The 21,929-nt window shown below is 39.2% G+C and overlaps 1 protein-coding gene across 10 annotated transcripts in view; it reads left to right on the plus strand.

The window, feature by feature from the left end:
* The window catches only part of DLG2 (discs large MAGUK scaffold protein 2), a 2,044,734-nt gene that overhangs the window by 1,868,068 nt on the left and 154,737 nt on the right, over positions 1–21,929 (plus strand). For all 10 annotated transcript variants that reach the window (XM_047877315.1, XM_047877320.1, XM_047877323.1 and 7 more), the window contains one exon: positions 18,190–18,304. In XM_047877315.1, coding sequence (XP_047733271.1) covers positions 18,190–18,304 — 115 coding nt within the window. The remainder of the gene's footprint in view (positions 1–18,189; positions 18,305–21,929) is intronic.

Here is a 21,929-nt window from a genome sequence, read left to right on the forward strand (position 1 = left end):
ACTGACAGAAATTTCTCAGAGGCAGAAAATCTTCAGAGGCAGAAGAGGCATGATCTTTTGCCCTTACACAGCTGCTCCCCTTGCTTTGATCTGCCCTCCGCCAGCCCTACACCTAGTCTTCTTTGCCTGCCCAGTGCTTCCTCATCCTCTAAGATTAATCCTCAATGTTGCCTCCTCTCAACCCCATGCCCTTTGTACTTCTTCTCAAGCTGGGTTAGGTACCTCTCTTCTGCATTGATACAGCTCCCTGTTTATGTCTGTGAGAAACCTATTTGTATTGTCTATTTTCTTGACCATATCCCCTAATAAACAGTGAGTTCTTTGAAGACAGGGATGAGATTGCTTAAACCTTTATTTCTATCCCCAGCACATGTTTTAAATGAATGGGTAGATGGACTCATGTAATAATCCTGTATCAACCTGGAAATATAGAAAAACCTTAGTAACAACTGAGTGAAAGATAAGAAAATAGATGACTCCTAGCTTATCTTCTCTTATGGTCTCCTGTACTTTTTGCAGATGTCGCAAGGTCTGGAGATACAGAACATGTAATAATGACAGAGTTGAGGTCCATAAGATTTTAACAAGATAGACTGATGGCAAGAAAGCACCAAGATTAAATTTCATAGAGTTTAATGTAAATTGTGAGCTTCCTAATTAAATGTGACAGCTTGAATACCTGCATATATCCCCGTTCCCTTCCAAAACTCCACCAAAGTAACAATAAAGGAATTTAAACAGGTGAAAATCTATAAGATTACAAAATAACACATGTAGGAAATAGGAACAAAATTTTGAAAGCAGTAAATATTCACCAGTGAGCGAAAAATGACTTAGCAGATCTGAAAAAGCATAAACCCAAGTATCTACAGGGATGTGAGATGATAGAAAATATATGTATATTGGTTTCAGCTCCTATTTCCTGGCACAGAGCTCTTAAAACCCTTGTAATTTCCTAAGTGATAAGAACACTAGGAGCATCTTTTGTTCTAATATTAGATGTTGAACTCTGTTGCTGACACAGAGCTCCTGAAACTCTTGTAATTTCCTGGGTGATAGGAGTATCTTTTGTTCTAATAAGGTGACTCTGGGTGGGCTCCTGGATGAAAGCTAATCACTAAAAAAGTCAAGTCATGATTAGAAGCTTGGAATCTTCAGCCCTGCCCCCCATTCTCTTGAGAAAGGTGAAGGGCTGAAAATGGAGTTAATGATCAATCATGACTACATGATGAAGCCTTCATAAAAATCCCCACAGGATGGGGCTTTGAGAACTTCCAGGCTAGGGAACACATAGAAGTGCTGACAGAATGATTCATCTGGACAAGTCACGGAAACTCTGCACCCTTTCCCACACACCTTGCCCTACTCATCTCTTCCACCTGGATGTTCTATTATAACCTTTACCATATCATTTTATAATTGACTGGTAAAAGTAAATAAAATGTTTTTCTGAGTTCTGTGAGCCACTCTAGCAAATTAATGGAACCTGAGGAGGGGGGACATTGGAACCTCAGATCTAAAGCTGATTGGTCAGAAGCACAGGTGACAACCTGGGCTTACAACTGGCATCTGAAATGGTGGAGGGCAGTCTTGTAGGACTGAATCTGATGCTAGCTCCAGAGAGATAGTGTCAGAATTGGGTTTAGTTCACAGATACCCTGCTAGTGTCTGAGAATTGCTTGTTGGTGTTAGAAGAAACCTCCACACATTAGGTGAGCAGAAGTGTTGTGAATATAGTGCTCTGTGTGAGTGTGGTAGTCATGTTAGTAGTAAAGGGACCTCACAGGGAAGAAACACACAGTACAGAAGAACTGGTATTTTTTTTCTACACAGGTGGGAGACTAGGTTGTTTTGGTTTGGCTTGGTTTATTTTTAAAAGGGCTACGAAGCCAAAGAGAGATACAGAACCTGGAAGGATTTAGGGAAGAATGGGATGTAGAGAAAGACTGAAAATGTAAATAGTGTTCAGAAGTCTTATAAGGAACTTATTGGAGATCCAGATCCCCTTTTCTACTGGCCAACCAGGACCCCCAGCAAATGGATATTTCTTCTTTAGAAAGTGACCCAGAAAATCTCTTGAGTTTGAAGCATCAGATGTGGATTGGGGTGGGAGACAGGGGGTAAGATGCTGCACAGAGAACAGGGATAATAGGGAAAGTATGTAGTGAATGATGAGGCACCTCTCCCCACCACTGCCCCCAGGCCTCTTTCTTTCCTTCACTTCTGGAACTCAGCAACCAGGCTTTTAACCTGAAAGAAAAGATTTTCAGTGGTTTTGGGGAAACTGAAATGGCCTAAGCATAGAGACTTCCAGGTCCTGATATTTTGGTATCTCAAAAATAAATATGTTCCCAAGTTGATCACTAGATAATGATGACCCCTGGTCCTCAATACCTGCCCCACCCCCCCCCACACACACACAGAGCTTTCAATCAACATTTTTGTGCCTCATCTTAATTTGGATTTACAAACAAGAATCACCAAGCATATCAAGACCTCCTTAAAACAAAATAGAATCAAAAAGAATGATGAGAATCCAAAAAGAATACAAGGAAGAGAAAAAAACTTGAAAATACCTATAGTTGATGTTCCTAAGGAAACGAGATATCCATGAAACATCTTCCAAGGTATAGGAAGCAGTTAAAAGGGAATCTTTAGAGAAAAAAGAGCTTTTGGACACATAAATGTATTAGATCACACCTGGAGTAGCATGTTCATTTCTAGGGAGACCCTCCTGTAGGAAAGGCACTGAGAAAGCCAAGAATGTCCTGAGAAGTCAGAACCTGGCTTGGTCCATTCCCACACACATATGTGTACATGGTCAAAATTTCTTACGTGCTCTGTGAGCCAGCCAGACACACAGTTCTGGGAATGAAGGAGCCCGAAATGAGTTAGGAGAGGCTGAGCCACCAGCAGCTGGGTAGGATGAGATAAATAATACAAAAATAAAATTAATGATGAACAATGTGAAAGAGGAGAGCAGAGACTAGCAGAAAGGTCCAGAAACTGTCCTAGGAGGAACAACTGAAGAATGTGAGAGCGGAGGGGTATGTTACGTAAAGACAAGATGACCAGGGAAAATAAGCACTTTCTGTCTTGCCTTCCTCCCTTCCTACTTTCCTCCCTCTCTCCTTCCCCCACCCCCTCCCTTCTTTTCCTTCTCTTCCTTCATTTCTATCCATATCTGAAGAGTTAAATAGGGGGAGAGCATTTGTTCTATATAGTTTTAGGAGATAAATCTGAAATAGATGATAGATAGATAGATAGATAGATAGATAGATAGATAGATAGATAGATGATGGATGTTAGATAACATCTCAAAATGGTAAAGAAACTAATCCATGTGGGCAGATTATTGAACTCCTGTTTAAAATGGGCTTCTGTGTGAAAGGCTTTCTTTTCACCCCTCTTGCGTCCTGATGAATCCAGAATGGGCCAACTGAAAACCTACTGGTGTGTTGCTGTTTTCTGTTGGGCAGAGAGAGCTTGGCGAGTTTTTGTGGGTCCATTAATTCATTCAAAAATAGGGCAAATGTAACTAGGTTGTATTAAAAATGGCAATTCCTTGGATTGATCCACAGAAACCAGCTCTGGTTGAATTTAAATAAGGAGGAAAATTGTTGGAGTGCATTGATTTTTGGCTCTTGACTTGGAAGCACACATCCCCTCCCAAAGCAAGTCCCACAGATATTTTCCAGGCCTGGACTAAAGGAGATGGAGAATAAATTTGGCAGCAATAATAATTGAAAGAACTTATGGGACTGTGCTAAAACAGCCCCCAGAATTGGGCTTCACTCATCCTACATCTTCCAAATTTTTAGCCTTTCGTTGTGCAAGCTGCAAATAATTGACACCAGGCTCTGAGTCAGCTTTCTGATCCTCACCCTCATGGTTCAGATTCGAGTCTAATTATAAGAGCTACTCCTACATCTCCAGAGGCAGCATGCTTGGGATTTCTTCTTAAATTATTAATCAAGAGGGAAGATAAATTTGCCTGATTCTGTTCCACAAGGATCAATTTTCCCCATAGTTCATTTTTATTTGTGCATAAAAGTCAATTTTAATGGTTACTTACTTTTATTATTCCCTCATTTTCCCCTGGATCTAGAGGCTAGAATGATCAGGTGAGTGTGTCTTTCACACAGCCCCATCTAACATGGGTTTAGATGCAGTGCAGCTTCATCTAGAACAGTTCTACAGGCCCAGAGGGTATCTTATTTATAGATTGTGTCAGTTGTGAAAGAGGTATCTCTTCATACTCCCAGGTCCTGGAATTAAGGGAGTCTGGCACAAGAACACTGGGCTGTAATCATGTTTCTTCAAATTCAGTCCCAACATGGGCTCCATCATTTCCTTTGCCCCCCCTCAGTGGCACTTCTTTTTTTTTCTCAGCCTGTTGCCCAAGATGGAAACCTGAGGGAGCCCTGGACATTTCCACTCTCATTCTCATATGTGACACTGAGTTAATCAGCAAAGTCTCTTCTTTACACCTTCCAAATGTTTGCCAGCTCTTCGTCTCCATCCCCCCCTCACACACCCTCCCCCCCCCAACCCTGTCCTTATAATCTCTCCCCTGGACCATTGAAGGATACCCTAAATGGCCTCCAGGTTTCTGATCTCGACCGGCACTGTTTAGTCTCTTCATCAGTATGCTACTGACTAAGCAACAAACATAATAGATCCCTTAGAAGTCCCTCAGTGGTTCCAAACTATCTTTGTTTTAGAGTTCTAATTTCTTAGCAATAACTGTGTAGAGGACAGTATGGGGTTACACTTTGTCCTTAATTAAATGACCATTCCAAATTCATGTACACATAGCAAGTTCTACACTTCCTCATGGATCTTTTGCCAAAAATCAAAGGAATAATTTTATATTAAAAAATAGTGAAATAAGCAAAATAACTTTTATCTGAGCCATGAAAATAGCTAAAGTGAGCGTGAAATTGCTACCATAAATCTTGCTGAAGAAATTTTATTCAGCTCCTGTTTGTGTGTTTGGGGATGGGTAATTTCCCATTATGTGCTTTTTTTCTTTTGGTTGCATGCCATAAAATACTTGGCAATATTAAGATGATAAACAGGAACACGTATAGCATCTCAAGGAGTAAAATGTAATCTTAGGATTGGAGAGAATCTACCTAGATGGTGCTAGGATTAAAAAACATAATTATGATGAGAAAGAACTGAAGCAGAAATAATTATCTTAATCCATATCTCTGGTGATTCTTCCCTTTATTTCAATTGGAAAATTAAAACTATTTTAGTGGGAGATCCATGGAGGAATAGAGCATATTGATCAAAGTCTCAACATTTTCAAAATGGCTCCATCACTTTTTCATCAGGATGTGAGTATCTCACATCAGCCACTCCACTCCGTCAGTATTCAAACATTTCTCACGCATCTCCTCTGTACCTCACAAGCAATAAACGAGTAGTTATAGACAATTAAGGAGTTTCATATAATGTGGAGTGTTGCAAAGGAGAAATAATACCAGTTGCATTTGAGGGAAGGATCTGTCATAGTTCAGGGAGCTGTCTGAGGAAGTGATGAAGACAAAATGGGAAGGAAGAGAAGCCAGATGAAGACTGATGGGAAAGGTATTTGAGGTAGGCAGGACAGCACCGATGATGTTTTGCCAGAGAGTGAAACTGAAAAAATAACCAAAGCTAGAATCTGAAGGAACCAAAAAAAGGGGGACATTAAGAAAGAGATGAGCTAAGGAGTTAAGCAGGGACCACTTACTTGCCTTTATTAAAAATTGTAGATAGTCTTCGAACTAGAAGCTTGAGACAGTTCTGGAATAGTCATCACTGGGGAAATCTGCATACACCTTTGCTAGTAGTAATGGAAAGTCCTTGTGGGCAGGGACTACTTTTTAATCATCTTATCAATGGTGTCCATCACAGAGCCCTGCCATGGTCATTGCTCAAGGAAATGTCTGCTGATTGAACAGATGCATTTGAGCAGCATAGCACTTTCATGGCTCTTACCCAGATTAAATCTCAAAATGATGCTAGGCATAGGTGTCCTATATCTATTTTACTACAAGAAAACCAGGACTAAGTGATACATGACATACCCAGGTGGAGGGGCCAGGAGGAGCCACGTCCTCTCACAGAACGGACATAATATTACAAGCTTTTTAACTTTATCAAATTAGTATTTTTAAACTTTTCAAATATCCAGTTAAAATATTTCTGTTGTGAACACTTTCAAACATATACAAAAATAGAATTATACAAAAGATGCTTGTGTACTTATCACTCAGATTCAATGGTGGCCTAGACTTGCAGATTTACTTCATATGTCACTTAAAATATTTTCTTCTCTTCTGTATTTTAAAACTAATCCCAACATTATCTCTTTTCAATCCCTTCAGTATGCAGAAGCTATAAAGAAAAAGGAGAGAACATTTTTTTATATTACCACAATGCTATATTATCACACCCAACAGAATAAAAAATATAATTCTTTTTATGATCTAATATGTAATCTATAATGGCTTAAAAATGTCTTTCTCCTAATCAGGATACAAACAAAAACTATACATTACATTTGGTTGTCAGGACTTTTAAGTATAAAAAGGACATTTTAACAACAAGAAAGTAAGAAAGGCATACTTTTAAGGACACAACCCCCCCACAGTCTGTTCTACAAGTTTAGATTTATGAAATTCTCCCACCCTCTGCCTTATTTTTCTCTGCTGTGGTGTGGCCCTGCTAGGAATCCCTGAATCAGACTGTTGCAGAGTCAAGAGTGGCAGAATCAGGGCTGATTGCTGTCTCTCCTGAGCATCTCCTGCCCTCCCACCCCACAACCGTGATAAGTGTCCAGTCTGTTATCATTGTTGTCTGAGCCATAGTTTCCAGTTGATTCGGAGTCTTAAATCCAGAATCACACTCATGATAAATTGAGCAGTTTTCATTTGGGAAGCCTGTAGGGGAAGACCAAACAAAGCCTTTTCATTTTGATCTTACTTACCTGCCTTATAGAATCATGGGAATCTACCCCCAAAACCAAGAGCACACTGTATACACTGTATGTTAGCCATCTGGACAATAAATTATATTAATAAAAAATAAATAAGAATTCACTAAAGAGATGGCTCTATAGTTGTAGCAGAAATTGGTTGTTAAGTGGTTGCTTAGGGTGAACAAGCCAGTCTGAGACAGCTTGTAACATGTCTGGAGCAGAAGAAGGACTAGCAGTCACCTATAGAGGTGTAGTGAAAAAAGCACTGGATGAGGCCAGGACTGTAAGATATGGATTCAAGTACCAGTTCTGCTGTGTGACCTTGGGCAAATTGCCAAGCTTCTCTGAGCCTCGGTGGGAAGTGCTCTTCCCATTGTGCTTCTGTTTTCCCAGGAATAGTGGGTTGTCCTCCGAGATAATACGTATACATACTTTTCAAAACACTATTCAAGGATAAATATGATAGGAATGTTGTAGAAGCAAGAAAGATATTTGTACCACTTCAGTCACACCCAAGGGGACTGCCAACCTGCTTACCTCTAGAGTCAGACTGCTTTATCTCCTTTCTCTGCCCTGGGCTATAATTAGGCAAAAATATCACCCTTTTCATTGGGCAAGATCTAACTGATCATTATTGCAGAAGAACACAGGAAGCTTGAACATTATTATTTTAGCTTCTAGTTCCACGATTTTAATACAAAAAAAGGAACAAGACAAATCCAGCAAAGATTTAATATTTGTATCTGCCAAGGAAGGCTTTCTTATCTAGTTGAATGTAGTCTCAAGCACTGTGCCTTAAATTAGAAGGCGTAGTGCCTTGATCCTTCTTCTGATGCATCATTAGCTACGAATCACACCAATTAAACTACAGCCTGTGCCTCCCAGCTCTGAGCCTTTCACCCAACCTACCAGCAAAATCTTTAGAGAATCACCATTGGCAGCTAGGTCCTAATGATATCAGCAGTTTCCATTTTCCCCACAGAGTTTCATGTTACCTCTCTCACGCACAATGCCTTATGTGGCTTTATTTCCATAAACAAGATAGAAATCAAATTCCACAGCTTTTGAGACAAATTGCAGGTACCAGGGAAATATTCTTCTAGACATTGGGATTTTAAAAAGGACTATATTATATGAATTGTTTCTCTTATCACTTCATACTAGGCTATTCAGTTTATCAAACATGTTTATATTTGTTTCTTCACTTGATGCTTACAACAAACTTGTGATATATTAATATCATCCCCATTTTGTAAATGAGGAACATAAAGCTTCAAGAGGTCTTAGTCTTTTTTCTTTTTCATTTATTGAACATTCTACTCCGTTCCTGCACTGAGTATACTATTCACAAATGCCATTGCATTTAATCTTCAAACGATCTGATAAGGTATGTACTGTTATACTATTGTACAGATGAGAAAAACAAATCTTCCCCAGGCTGAATAACTTGCACAAAATCCATATTGAGAGTCAGTAGTAAACTTAGGAATCAAAGTTGAATCATATTTGCTTTATCGTTTTTTAAAGAATAACATTATATCAGGCTATTGTCAATTGCTGGAAGACAGTGGCTTTGCCAAATTCAAAAAGTTTCTTTGCTGACTCTGTTTTGCAATAATCCTGATAATTAAAAAAAAATCTGCCTTTGTGAATCTATAAAACAAAGCTTGCATGAAGCCAAATTGAAATTTGATGTATCTAATTTTCAGAGTTGTGTGCCTATTGTGTGGAATAGCTGGTTAGGGATTCAGACTGTCGTTTGCCTATAAAACTAACTTCATTTTCCACATTAAAGTATTCCTAAGCATTTGGCTGAAACCTCTTTGAAGGGTCTCCAGCCAAGTTGCATAGAAAACTGTTCAAGTCAAAACAAATGATCCCAATTCTGCTGAGAGAGATAGAGACAAAGAGAGACAACATACCTTAATTCAACATGTTATTAAAAATTATTCTAAAAGGTTTGATCTACTCCATAGTAGAATTGGCCAATTAAAGTATCAATTTTCTTTCTCCGAAATTTTTGTTTAACTCACCCAATTCAACAAACATTTACATTAGGATTTATTAACTGATAACTATGTGTCAAACTCTGTTTTAGGTTTTAGAGATACAGAAAAAAAAATATGACAATGTCGTGCCCTCATGGTGTCCACAACTGAGTTCTTAATGCTCAGTGCTAGAGATGTACAAGAGATTGGTATATACATCCCCTTCTTTTGTGGAATGCAGGAAACATAGCAGACCTACCCTATTGTCTAGGATTCCCGATTACCTTTTGATTCTAGTGAATTCAGTTTTTAATCTGTTTATCTCTTTCTGTTGCTCTCCATTTCTCTGCATGTCTCTGTGTATGTCACACACACACACACACATGCATGCACATGTACACATTAGCACAGTAGCTTGGGTCAGAAGTAAGCCAAATGACATCTGTAAATGTTTAGCAGTGGAAAATTCCATGTCATCGCTTTAACACAGGTGGCAGCCTGTAAGACAAGTTAAGTAAGGGGTTGAAGTAAAGGGCTAGTAAATTCCAGTGGCCAGAGGTCAGCACTCTTAAAGGCAGGTGGGCATTCTGATGTATATACGGAAAGAAAACCAGTCTTCTAAAATAGTCCATAAAAACAGCACCCTTCCCAGCATGGCAACTTGAAAAGTAACCAGAGTAAAGAAGCTCTAAGGTACCTTTAAAGCCTACTATAATATGGCAGGAACTTTTCTGTGCCTGTCTGGCTCTGAAATCCCAAGGCAACTAAGAAAAGAAGAGGTGGTGAAATGGGAACAGTTGATTATTTTCTGAGCTCCAAATAAATATGGTTATTTTTCTATCATATAGAAGAATTTTGACAAAGGATTGCTTCTTAGACTTGAGATATATATAACCTGTCATCTATCCCTGACCCTCATATATACGTTATTTTGTTAAGAGCCTAGTATGGAGAATGCAGTAATGTATTTAGTGTTTCTTGCTTTAAATACTTTATTTATCAGATTACAATGATTATGAGGCTCACATCTTCCTCCTTCTACCCATAAGTTTCAGCTTGTGACCTCAGAATGAGTCTTGTATCCACCCTCTCCAAAAAAAAGAGTGCTATTATTGTTATTAATTGATGGCTCTTTTAAAAATCAATACTGCTTACAATGATAAAAATGAATTATGCCGTATTAGATATTCAGGACAACATCTTATAGGGGCAGAGACAACTTCCCCACTCAATGTATGAGGAAATCATTATCTCTGAGAGGGTTAGGAATTTTCCCAACATCACCCAGAGCCAAGACTCAAATCCAGCAAAGATATCCCAGGGCACTACTTTAAGACCCTTTCTGCTCTTCTCCCTCCACCAGAAACCATATAGACTTTCACAAAAATTTAACCTGCCTCAGTTTCTCCATTGTAACACAGGTCTGGCTGTGTTGGCTTCTTCCCACCACAGAGATATCCCATTACCATATGGAAAGTACTTGATACCACTCACAAGGGGCAGATATTTAAATGGAAAATGCTCTTTTTTCTATTCACAGCAAGAAACCAGAAAATTAAAGGCAGCAAAGCACCAGCCTGTGAGCCCCTTGAGGCAAAGGTCTTTCCAGTGAATTTGGTGTCCCTAGCAATTAGCATTGTGCCTGGCATGTAATAAACCCTGAAGAAATGTTTGCTGAATAAATGAAAGAAGGATGTTTCCCCCAAAGAAATGGAAGCTTTTATAATTGCTCAAAGTACCTCATCCCTTGAGTAGTGATTAGATGTCATGCTAAAAATTGATGTAAACTATTCTTCTTGCATCCTTCCCATACACCCTTTCTGGACCCTGGTGACAAAGAGGGTCATGTCCAGGTAAACAATATTGTGACCCCCAGTAGACTATACACCATTGACGTTTGCCCCAGCCCATTGGAAGGTGCCCCAAAGCTTGAAATTCCTTAGCTTATGAACCACTAAGAGCTTCTAACTCAGGTTTGTCTATTAAAAGCATCACTTCTTAGGCATGCAGTAGGTGGCCTCTTCAAACTACTTTCCCTGTGGCGAGGAAATGGTAACTCAGCGGGAAAGCAGCCTGTGTCGCTTAGATATGCAGAACCCCACTTACAGCCAATGATTTCACCAGTTGTTGTTAAAGCTGTGCAATGTCCATAATGAGCAAGTAGGAATAGGATGCTACTGTCCTTAGTGCCAGTAAGGACTGCATATGCCTTTATTCTGACGGGAGCCACCATGGTAATAACAGCAACAACTATTTTATATTTGCAAAGCGCTTCATGTCAGGTCTCATTTTGATTCTCAAGACCACTTTTTGAGAGGAATATCACAATTTTGCAGATGAACAAACTGAGGTTCAGAAACTACCCAAGGTCCCATGGGTAGCAAGTGACAGGCTTAAGATTTAAACCTGGCCTCCTAACCCAGAGTTCTTAACTCCCCTACCCTCTGCTCACTGCTTCCTCTGATAACACAACTGTGAGTCAGCAACATGAGTTTATAACTGCAGAGGAGGGCCCTCCTCACCAATTCACTTGGAGAAGGATATGCCCATGCTGTAGTCTAACCTACTGAGCTCATCGTTTCCATCTCTATGACACAGGCTAGCCATCTGAGCCTTGCAAATGTGAACAGCTGGGCAGCTTTAATCAGTTCGGATTAATCCTACTGCATTAAACAACACAAGCCCCCTCACAGAGGCAATGCCTCCTTTCCAGTGTCAATGATAGACTGGATTTGCATTCTGGGTCTCCTCATTCACTCTTGACAAATTGCAGAAGAAGACAGTGTATAGCAGAGCCTCTTCTCCTGTGTAGTATCTGGTGTTCACACCCTTGCCTTTCTTCATCCAAGTGTCCATCAGTAGTTCAAACTCAAGAAACTGATAATAGGCAGAGTGAGGCTATAACAAGGGGGCTCTAGGAGTAGACACAGGTTTCCTTTCTACTTGTTATAGAGGGGGGTTATGACTTTTGCAAGCAATGAACAAGAAGAGGTGTTGAATTACATGTGAAAATTAACAGGGGGGATTACTAGTCATTACCAAGAGCCAACCCTTGAAGTCCATCTGCTCTCTTGTAACCTTCCCAACACATGTTGAAGTAGAAACAATTCTTGTTCCCATTCTACTCATGAGGAAATTGAGCCCAGAAAGGTTAATAACTTTCACAGTGGTACACAACTAGTAAGTGGCAGAGCCGGGATTCTGACCCTGTCTGTATAACCACATTTTGTACCTTGTTTACTGTTATCACCCATCATGTCCAACCAAGTGAAAGCAAGGGACACAGTCCCAGTGTGAATGTGTCTAGTCAGGAACAAGTGGATTTAGATGCCCACCAAAGGGGATTTTTTTTAATTGGTTCATCATACGTAATGGAGAGAAAGAACTAACTGGAAGTAATGTTTCTTGAAACTCCTCTAAAACATTTGCCTCGAAGTTGGTTTTCAGTGGTTTGCTTCTTGTTATACACACACACACACACACACACACACACACACACACAAACCCAAGAAGCACAAAATAGATAACTCGTTGATGCACCTGGATGGCTCAGTCATTTAAGTGCCTGACTCTTGGCATTCAGGTCATGATCTCACATCACAGTTTGTGGGATCGAGCCCCACCTCAGGCTCTGTGCTGACAGCTCAGAGGCTGGAGTCTGCTTCGGATTCTGTGTCTCCCTCTCTAACCCTCTCCTGCTCATGCTTTCTCTCTCTCTCTCTCTGTCTCTGTCTCTCTCTCTCTCTCTCTCTCTCGCTCACACACACACACACACACACACACACACACACTCACACACCACACAAATAAATACAAAAACATTAAAAATAATTTAAAAAAACTATATGCCAAACATCTGGCACAGTCCTGAGTCTAGGAAAGAAGGAATAATAGGCCCTGAGGTTTGGGGATGAGAGATGGGTGAAGCATCCCCACCCTCTAAGGCATTTGTACTGCAATAAAGAAGTTCAGCGTGCACATAATCAGTACAGTACATGAGAAGAAGGAGAGCAAGATGTCAAGTGAGAGAAGTAGAGAAATGAGGATGCCTTAGGTTCTAAAGGAGAATTATGGTGTTATAATAGATGTTATGATACAATGGAAACAAATTGGACTCACAGAGATGCAAGGTTGACTCAGTGACTTTGGCGAAGTTAGTTTACCTCCCTGAACTTGTTGCCTCATCTCTAAAATGGTATACCTACCTCAGAGCTTTGTTGGGAGAAATAATAGAATATTTGCATTCTGCAGCACAGATGCTAGCCCATTGCAGGTGCTCAGGAAACATGAATTCCCCTTTAGATGATATAAAGATTAAGATTAAATGGTGTGGTAGTGTTAGATTTCTGTTTTGTTGAAAAGTGAGATTTTCAGTACTATTATAAAACATAGAGTTTACGTACCTGCTTTCTTGTTTATTTCTAGAGCACTTCTAACCATAAGCTCACTCATCTTTGAGAAGCTGGAGACATCGCTCCTCTTCTATGTCTGTCTGTCTCTCACACACACATACATATTTATAAATCCAGATCTTATTGCTTCTGCTCTAGTGAAATTACTTGCATTTACATTTTCTTTTTTTTTTATTTTTTTAATGTTTTTAATTTTTTTTGTTTTTATTTATTTTTGGTGGGAGAGAGAGAGAGAGACAGAGCATGAGGGGGGTCGGGGGGGTGGGGGGAGAGAGAACGAGACACAGAATCTGAAGCAGGCTCCAGGCTCTCAGTTGTCAGCACAGAGCCCGACATGGGGCTCGAACTCATGAACCGTGAGATCATGACCTGAGTTCAAGTCAGACGCTTAACCAACTGAGCCACTCAGGAGCCCCCTTTTTTTAATGTTTATTTATTTACTGAGAGAGAACGTGCAAGCAGGAGAGGGGCAGAGAGGAGGGAGAGAGAATCCCAACCAGGCTCCACACTGTCAGCGCAGAGCCTGATGCAGGGCACAAACCGCGAGATCATGATCTGAGCCAAAATCAAAAGTCAGACACTTAGGGGCTCCTGGGTGGCTCAGTAGGTTAAGCGGCCGACTTCGGCTCAGGTCATGATCTTGCGGTCAGTGAGTTCGAGCCCCGCATCGGGCTATGTGCTGAGAACTCAGAGCCTGGAGCCTGTTTCAGATTCTGTGTCTCCCTCTCTCTGACCCTCCCCTGTTCATGCTCTGTCTCTCCCTGTCTCAAAAATAAATAAAACGTTAAAAAAAAAAAAAGAGTCAGACACTTAACCAACTGAGCCACCCAGGTGCCACAAGTTTTATTTTCTAAAAAGGAGAGAAAAGGGTCACCTGGCTGGCCAAGTTGTTGGAGTTATACAACTCTTGATCTCAGGGTCATGAATGAGTTCAAGCCTCACATTGGGTGTGGAACCTACTTGAAAAATGATAATAAAATGAAAATAGAAAGGCGCGAAGAGATGGGTAGGCACTTTGGAACATAGGATTTGTGATTAACACAACTGTCAAAGTGAAAAAGTTGGGGGCAGGATGTATTCCAATTAAGACAAATTCAATATAGTACAGCACAGCACTTTCCCATCCACAGCAGGGAGTACAAACACTATAGAATATGGTGTAAAACAAACATTTCAAAAGCAAGGCAGAAAACATTTGGGGGATCTAATGAGCCATACGATAAGGAGAACACAGTTTACTATGAAAGCAAGTAGCCTGTTGTGACATATAAAGTGTGGCAGCCAGAAGAGACTTCCAAAGTGCTGATCAGATATAGGTTAAGTATCAGGGAGGTATTTCCAACATGTGACATGCCTGAGATGGGAAGAGCACAGAGATTCCTAGACAACGAAAACATTAGTGGGATTTGGGAGTGGCAGTAATTAGACAGAAATAAAGCCTTGAAATTAGATAGACTATTTAGCCTTGAAAAAAGAAGTCCCACAGGAGAAGCATGTTGTCTTTCTTCATTAAAAAACCTTAAAATTGAAAAGAGGCAATTTCAGTACCTGTAGGCATTCTATAACTGAACTCATTTAATGATTCTGCTCACGTCCTCATTCATGGTTCACTCAGAAAATGTTTATTGAACCCCTGTTATTAAATACCTCATGCATACTGGACACCGTGTTAGGAACAGGGAACTCCACGGGGAGTGAGTTGTGGCTTCTGTTCTAAGAGAGCTGAGTCTAATGGGGAAGATGGGCAACTGCATAAATAACTGCAAATTGGTGTGGTAAGTACAAGAAAGTAGCAACATGGCCAAATGGGTCAGGGACTGGCACTCAATTAAGATGCTTAAGTGGGGGAGCAGAGGTGGGATTTTAGGATTTTATCACAGGAGTGAAGTCATAAAAGTTGTGGGGAGGGAGTCCTGGGAGCAGATGGGGGATTTAGTGGTTCTTGGGGGCGATGCCTGATATTTACAAACTGGTGGTGTGGAGCATGATCAGAGGACGCTAAAAAATCCCGCTTGGTGTCCCAGGCCACATTACATTCTTCTCTGAGAAATGCTAATGCGGGCTATCTGACGTCTGTGCAAAGCTTTGACCAGTACTTGCACTATAGCGCTCTATTAACCTGCCATAAATGTGCTCACGTTAGACTGAGATCATGTTTATAACAGCAAAAAGCTGGATGGGCCTAACTATCTTATGATGTAGCAACTGTTAAATAAATTACAATCTTAATCATGTGATGCAATTAGGTGTATTAAGAAATATATTTAGGGGTGCCTGGGTGGCTCAGTGGATTAGGTGTCCAGGTCATGATCTCACGGTTCATGAGATCCGTCCCCACATCGGTCTCCGCGCTGACAGTATGGAGCTTGCTTGGGATTTTCTCTCTCCCTCTCTCTCTCTGCCCCTCCCCCACACTTTCTCCCTCTCCCTCACTTTCTCTCTCAAAATAAATAAATAAAAATAAACTTTAAAAATATATGTATATTTATGTATTTGGGAGAAGCCAGGAAAAGATCCGAGTTACACAGTTAAAAAGGCAGAAAAAGGCATTAACATAATATATATTTATGATCTCATATGTATGTGGGGATATGTGTGTGTATATATTGAAATAAGCTGATAAATGCCTGTGCAAGTCCAGGACATAATACGTATCTCCAGAATAAGCTGTAGTGAAGGACAGCAGTGAGAGGGAAGAAAGAAGGTGGGGAGGGAAGAAGAGCCAGATGTCCTCTCAGTTTTTATTGTTTTTCTATATACTCCAAATTTTTACAACATTCATGAACTTCATTTTTCGATTTAAGGAAGAAATAATGCCCATGAAGTACTAAGCACAGCATCTGCCATGTGATGGCAATAAATACTAATCAATGGCAAGAAAACGTGACTCACCCCAAATGATTTCAATCTGCATACAGTGTCATAGCAACGGTTATAAATGCATGTTTTCTCTCTCTGTCAAAAAGGAATGAAATAAATATCATAAATTATGATCAATAGATTTTAGGTTAAGTATGGGTTCTGCTTATTTAATCATTTAGGATTTAATCATTTAAAGCTAAGTTTTGAAGAGGAAGCCTTCCAAATCTAGATAACACAAGACTTTGCTTAAGCACCAGAAATTTCCGGCCAACTTTTATGGTTTTATCTTTGGAGTACTAAATTTTAAAAATATTTAACATTCAAAGTTCATTATCCAGTTATCTATTTATCATTGGAAACCAAGGTCAAGTCTTTTCTTTTGTGAAATCCCACCCCATAATAACCAATAGTCAGTAAATTGAATTTAAATTTAATTTTGTGGAACTTTTATTATAAAGAATTTGAAACACTGTAAGTAGATCATCTTTTACTATGTTCATTTAGTCATTCTTGTTTTTATGAAAAGTTATGAATAAATTAAATTGAAAATCAAATTGTTTTTTGAAATGTACTAAGGAAATACTTTATGATGAATTTTTTTCTAATTAAAAGAACCATTTATAATTTGAACTAGCGTTTTCACATTTATCTTATGAGTAAATTGGCCTTTTCACCTACTAGATTTCACTAAAGCAAGATACTGTGTGCCAAGGAGATAATAGAACAAATTGTGATCAGGAATATCAAAACTTCAAAAGCTTTTACTTTTTACATGCTGATTGTGTTAATAAGTATCTTAAAACCTATTTGTGCTATCTTTATTTTTATTGGACTGACATATGGGAAAAATATTTTTCGTACGAAGAAATAGTATGATATGTAACTATATTTTCTTGATTTTTTTTAGACCCATATGTTCGAAAGTTTCTAAAATATATTTAAAACAAGACTGTCCTCTACCCCGATTTCTAATGTCAGCCTCCTAGAAACTGATTTAACTATATTATGTATCTTAGAATTGATGAAGTTTGATATATGGACTTTTTCTATTAAGATTATAGGGCAAAATTGAAGTATGCCCCAAATGATCAGTTTCTAGCAACCTATAGCAGAAAAAAACTTAGTCAAATTAAAAGGCAATTTTTTATACAACTCATCACCAAACACTTGATTCTCTGGTCTATCAAGCTGAAAGTTAACTGTAGACTCAACCTCCCCTCCCAATAACATTGATAATTCCTTGAATCCTTGTTTTATTTGTGGATCTTGTTTTTTTGTTTGTTTGGTTTGGGTTTTGGTGGGGGGGGGGTGCCCTCTTTTTTAAAGTAAAGTTTTTATTTTAAGATAATTATTGAGTTACATGCAATTGTAAGAAATAATACAGGAAGATCCATACACCTTTTACTCATAGTTTTGCCCAATGGCAACATTTTGTAAAACTATAGCACATTATCATAAACAGGACATTGACAATGATGTAATCCATTAATCTAATTCTGCTTTTCCCAGTTTTATTTGTACTCATTCATGTGAATATATGTGAGTGTAGTTAGTTGTATGTCATTGTTTCGCATATGCAGTTACGGTAATGGACTGTATCCATTACCACAGTCAAGACAGCACATTTCATCACCACAAGAATGCCCTGTGTTGCCCATTTATAACCGCACATACCTCCTCCCCCAGGACTTTTCACATGTTGGGAATTTGATGGCAGTATGTTTTCTAGTTACATTTTGGGAAGTCACTGATTTATCCTTTTCTTCTTGTAAATGTCTGCAAATAAATAATACTAAACAAGTGATCCCTCTGTATTCACTGCTTTGAGTTGTGCATCTCCCTGATGCTTGGCAAAGGAACCAATATCAGGGGCAAGTAGCTGCCTTGGCTGTGCACCATATCTACTTTTCTGAAGGCACAGGACCAAATCTACCATCTTTGTTTCCATTCCCAGATTACGCTCGATTTGAGGCCAAAATCCATGACCTACGAGAGCAGATGATGAACCACAGCATGAGTTCCGGGTCCGGGTCCCTGCGAACCAATCAGAAACGCTCCCTCTATGTCAGGTAGGCAACGGAGCATTTCTTACTGTGATCTGCACTTTGCGAGCAATCCAGCTTGGGGAGATAAAGACAACACCTTGTAGGAACGGAACACATGTTCTTATTAACCCATGCTCATCAATACACCACTGTGAGACCTTAAGTTTAACCACTTTGAAGAAATTTTTGAAATGTTATTATGTCAAATTAGTTAAAAGCCTTGCTTTTAACATGTTATTCTTTGAGAATGTTACGGTCTACGGTCAAATTCTTAGCACAGGTTGCAGTAAGAATAATGGGAAGAAACATTTTCATTCCTGATAATCTTAATCTTAAATTGAATATATGGACCAAAGCCTTGGACATTTTCTTACCATCTGTATAGGAAGAAAAATTCTTGTATCACCTTTTGACCAGCTTGATATATATTGTATGAACTTTGGTGTATTGATTGGAAATCAAAAGCACTCTGTTAAAGAGTTATATGCTTCTTCCAACAAGTTTCGGTGGAAAGATTTTCTTCCGTGGTATCTTGTGAGTAGTCGTTTCTCAGCTACAAAAGTTGTTCCATGCCCTGACAAAAATCATTAATTTACCAGATAAAAAATGACTAATTGAACTTGAAATGCCTTCCAGTCTTTCATCGCTGTAGTTAATTCTTGAGAAAGATCCACCATCACTGAACTATCACATGTACTTCTTCTTAGTGCAGACCCCCTATATTCCTTCCAAAACATACTTCATTAGTGCTGACTGTTCTTTTTAAAATAATGTTAAGTATTAACAACCAAAGGGGGGAAGTGATATCTAATAAATTGTTAGAATGAATCTATGTGCCCATCTTCACTGCATTCTCCTCACCCTACTCAGCCCCACAATCTGGTCTGACTCCCATCCAAGGTCATATCCTCCTCACCTGAAATTTCACTGTCTTTTCCTAGCATGAAGTGTGTATTATGGATACTAAATTATGTACGTGAATTGACTTGTTCTCTTGATTCCACTTTGGCTATGAAGTTATCTTTTAAGTATATCAGGTAGGCACTGCAGGGCCAAGAAAGGAGCAGGATTCCAAAAGGTGGCAGGTTCTCAATGGCCTTGATTTGCTGGCCACTGGGACAAGCGTAAAGTCCCTCCTCATTCCAGGGAGTTCCAATACTTCAGAAGCCCTGAGATTTAAAATAAAAACATGATGAAACAAAACACAGGCAGTTAATGTTCCAAATTTGACTAACTGAATTTCACAAGATTATGTGAAGTGTAATCTGCGACAGGAACTATTAAGAATCACCCTGGAACATGTCTTGTAGTAAAGTCACAGATGTGCTGGAAAGTGACTTTCTTTTTTCCTTATTTGCTTCATATTGCTGGTCCTTATAATACAAAATATTTTTAAATCTTGAAGTGTTTTAGTCTTAGGTAGCATGTTGGGAAAAGCCAATTGAGTTAATAGGATAGAAATAAATCAGTTAATGCAAATGAAATGGTTATATAGAATCACACTGGAAGGAAAAATTACCATATTATTGGTACCTTGTTAAAAAATAGAATGCATAAAAATGTTAATGTACCAGAAGAACTTTGCTGAAAATATATTGGTAATAGTTTAGTCTTTTGAATTGTGGAAGATTAGGAAAATTAAATGAAGTGATATAGTGATATAATATAAAACTAATAGACCTATTTGAAATAGTATTAATCAGACCCAAACTTTTATGCTCTAAGATGATAAATAAAAGTATGGCATACAAAAGAGATGAAGACTTAAGGTAATAAGGAATGTTATCTTGTTAACATTCTAATAGGTGGAAGTCGTATTGAAAGGAGGAACCTCTCTTAAATGACGCTCAAAAATAGCTGACACTTCATGGGAAATTCTCCAAATGATCTCTCTACTATACAAATATGGTTTTTGGTTTCCAAAGGTATAATTATTAATACTTATTCAGTACCAAGAGGGCTGACCTTAGCATCTGAATGACTCTTGGAGGCATAAAATTGGAAGAGATAGGGGCCATAGAGTAAAATCAGAAGGAATGAACTTACAAGACCCCCCTGGCCTTGTTCTCATGTGATGTGATAAAACTGACACCCCCACCCCAATAACGGCAACAAAAAGGCAACCAAATGGAATGAACTAGCAAGACTTAAAGGGAATTCTTACTAAAAATGATCCAGCAACTTTGTAACTTTGTACCTTTTTTTTTTTTTGAGGGGGGGGTGGGTTGCACCAAATTTGGCTATGGGATTTTCATAGCGATGCTTGCTTTATCTATAGCGCTTGAATAGGGCCAGTGCCAGTTGGTTGTACTTATTTTAGAAAGTCAACTAGTTGCTCTCTCAAAATACATTAGTAGCAGGATTTCTCTAATTATATAAATACCAGAAGATGAGCATGTCTCTTTAATCTGAGAATGACAGCTTGGAATATTATTCTGCTTAGCTTTAAGTAAGTCTAGGGCTGGAAGGAATCTTAGTTATCATCAGGTCCACTGTTTAATTTGCAGAAGAGGAAACTGAGGCCCCAGAAGGGAAGAGATCTGCCACAGCTCTTTAGCAGCATAGATGGATCTTCTACCTCCCTTCTCACTCCACCTCCCAGGGGCCTAGCTTCTCTGGTATCAGTTGTCGAATGCACTTGAGCTATGATTCCCGAACTGCTTCTGGCAACACAGCACCAGACTCTTAGATTAAGGAATAGGTTAGCTGAGAGGTGAAACTCCAACATAAACCTCTTTGGAGTTTTTACATAGGAGAAATGGCGCTACAGAACATACGGGATTTCTTTAGTTTTATTGGTATTTTTCCATGAGGTCAAAACCTAAACCAGAAAGCTAGCAGCCTTTGTTCTGTAATAAACAATTTAGCTGACTTGTAGGATATTTGTCTGCATCACAAAACCACCCTTCCCCTTGGAAGTCACCTCCTCTTCCCTATATACACAGACACATACACACACACACACACACACACACACACACTCACACACTCACACTACCAAACCTAGCCCAGCCATGGGTGTGTCCGAGAGGCTGCGTCTTCTCAGGATAGTGCACAAGCTGGCCTCATTTCCTTACTGGAAATAATCCTCCCAGGTGATAGCAATTTGTTTGCCTGAAAGTGTTGAAAGGAGGGCGGGAGAACTAGCACATCTGAGCCAGGCTGTGTTTTAAACTTGAGCCAAGCCTATTTTCCAATCTACTTGTAATTATTTTCCTTCTTTGAATCTTTTGTGTAAGGTGCCTGAAGTGCTTCGGTAGTGCTGTACAAATGGAGTTGATTGCTGCTTATGATAATGCTGTAAATGTTCTATGTGAATGATTTGGATATATTTGATTTACTGGGCTATTTGTATTGTGCATTCCCTGCATTGTGAAACATATAGCTGTAGAACCTTAAAAGTAAATAAAATGTAAAAAAAAATCGAATAAAATATGCTTCAAAATGCTCCACAAGTACATTATGACTTCTTCAGATGAGATGCACTTGGGCTCCTGAGCCACTGGAATCCAGATTTTGTTGCATGTGTTTCGCAGGTCTCCCTGTGGGCAGATTTAGCTCTCCCTGCCTCTAAAATATGCGCCCTCTTTCTTACCTACCATGGATGCTGGTGAAAGCATCCATGACAGAGAACAAGGTTTTTCTACTA

The sequence above is a fragment of the Prionailurus viverrinus genome, chromosome D1, assembly GCF_022837055.1.
Source record: "Prionailurus viverrinus isolate Anna chromosome D1, UM_Priviv_1.0, whole genome shotgun sequence".
In the NCBI taxonomy this organism is placed as follows: domain Eukaryota; kingdom Metazoa; phylum Chordata; class Mammalia; order Carnivora; family Felidae; genus Prionailurus; species Prionailurus viverrinus.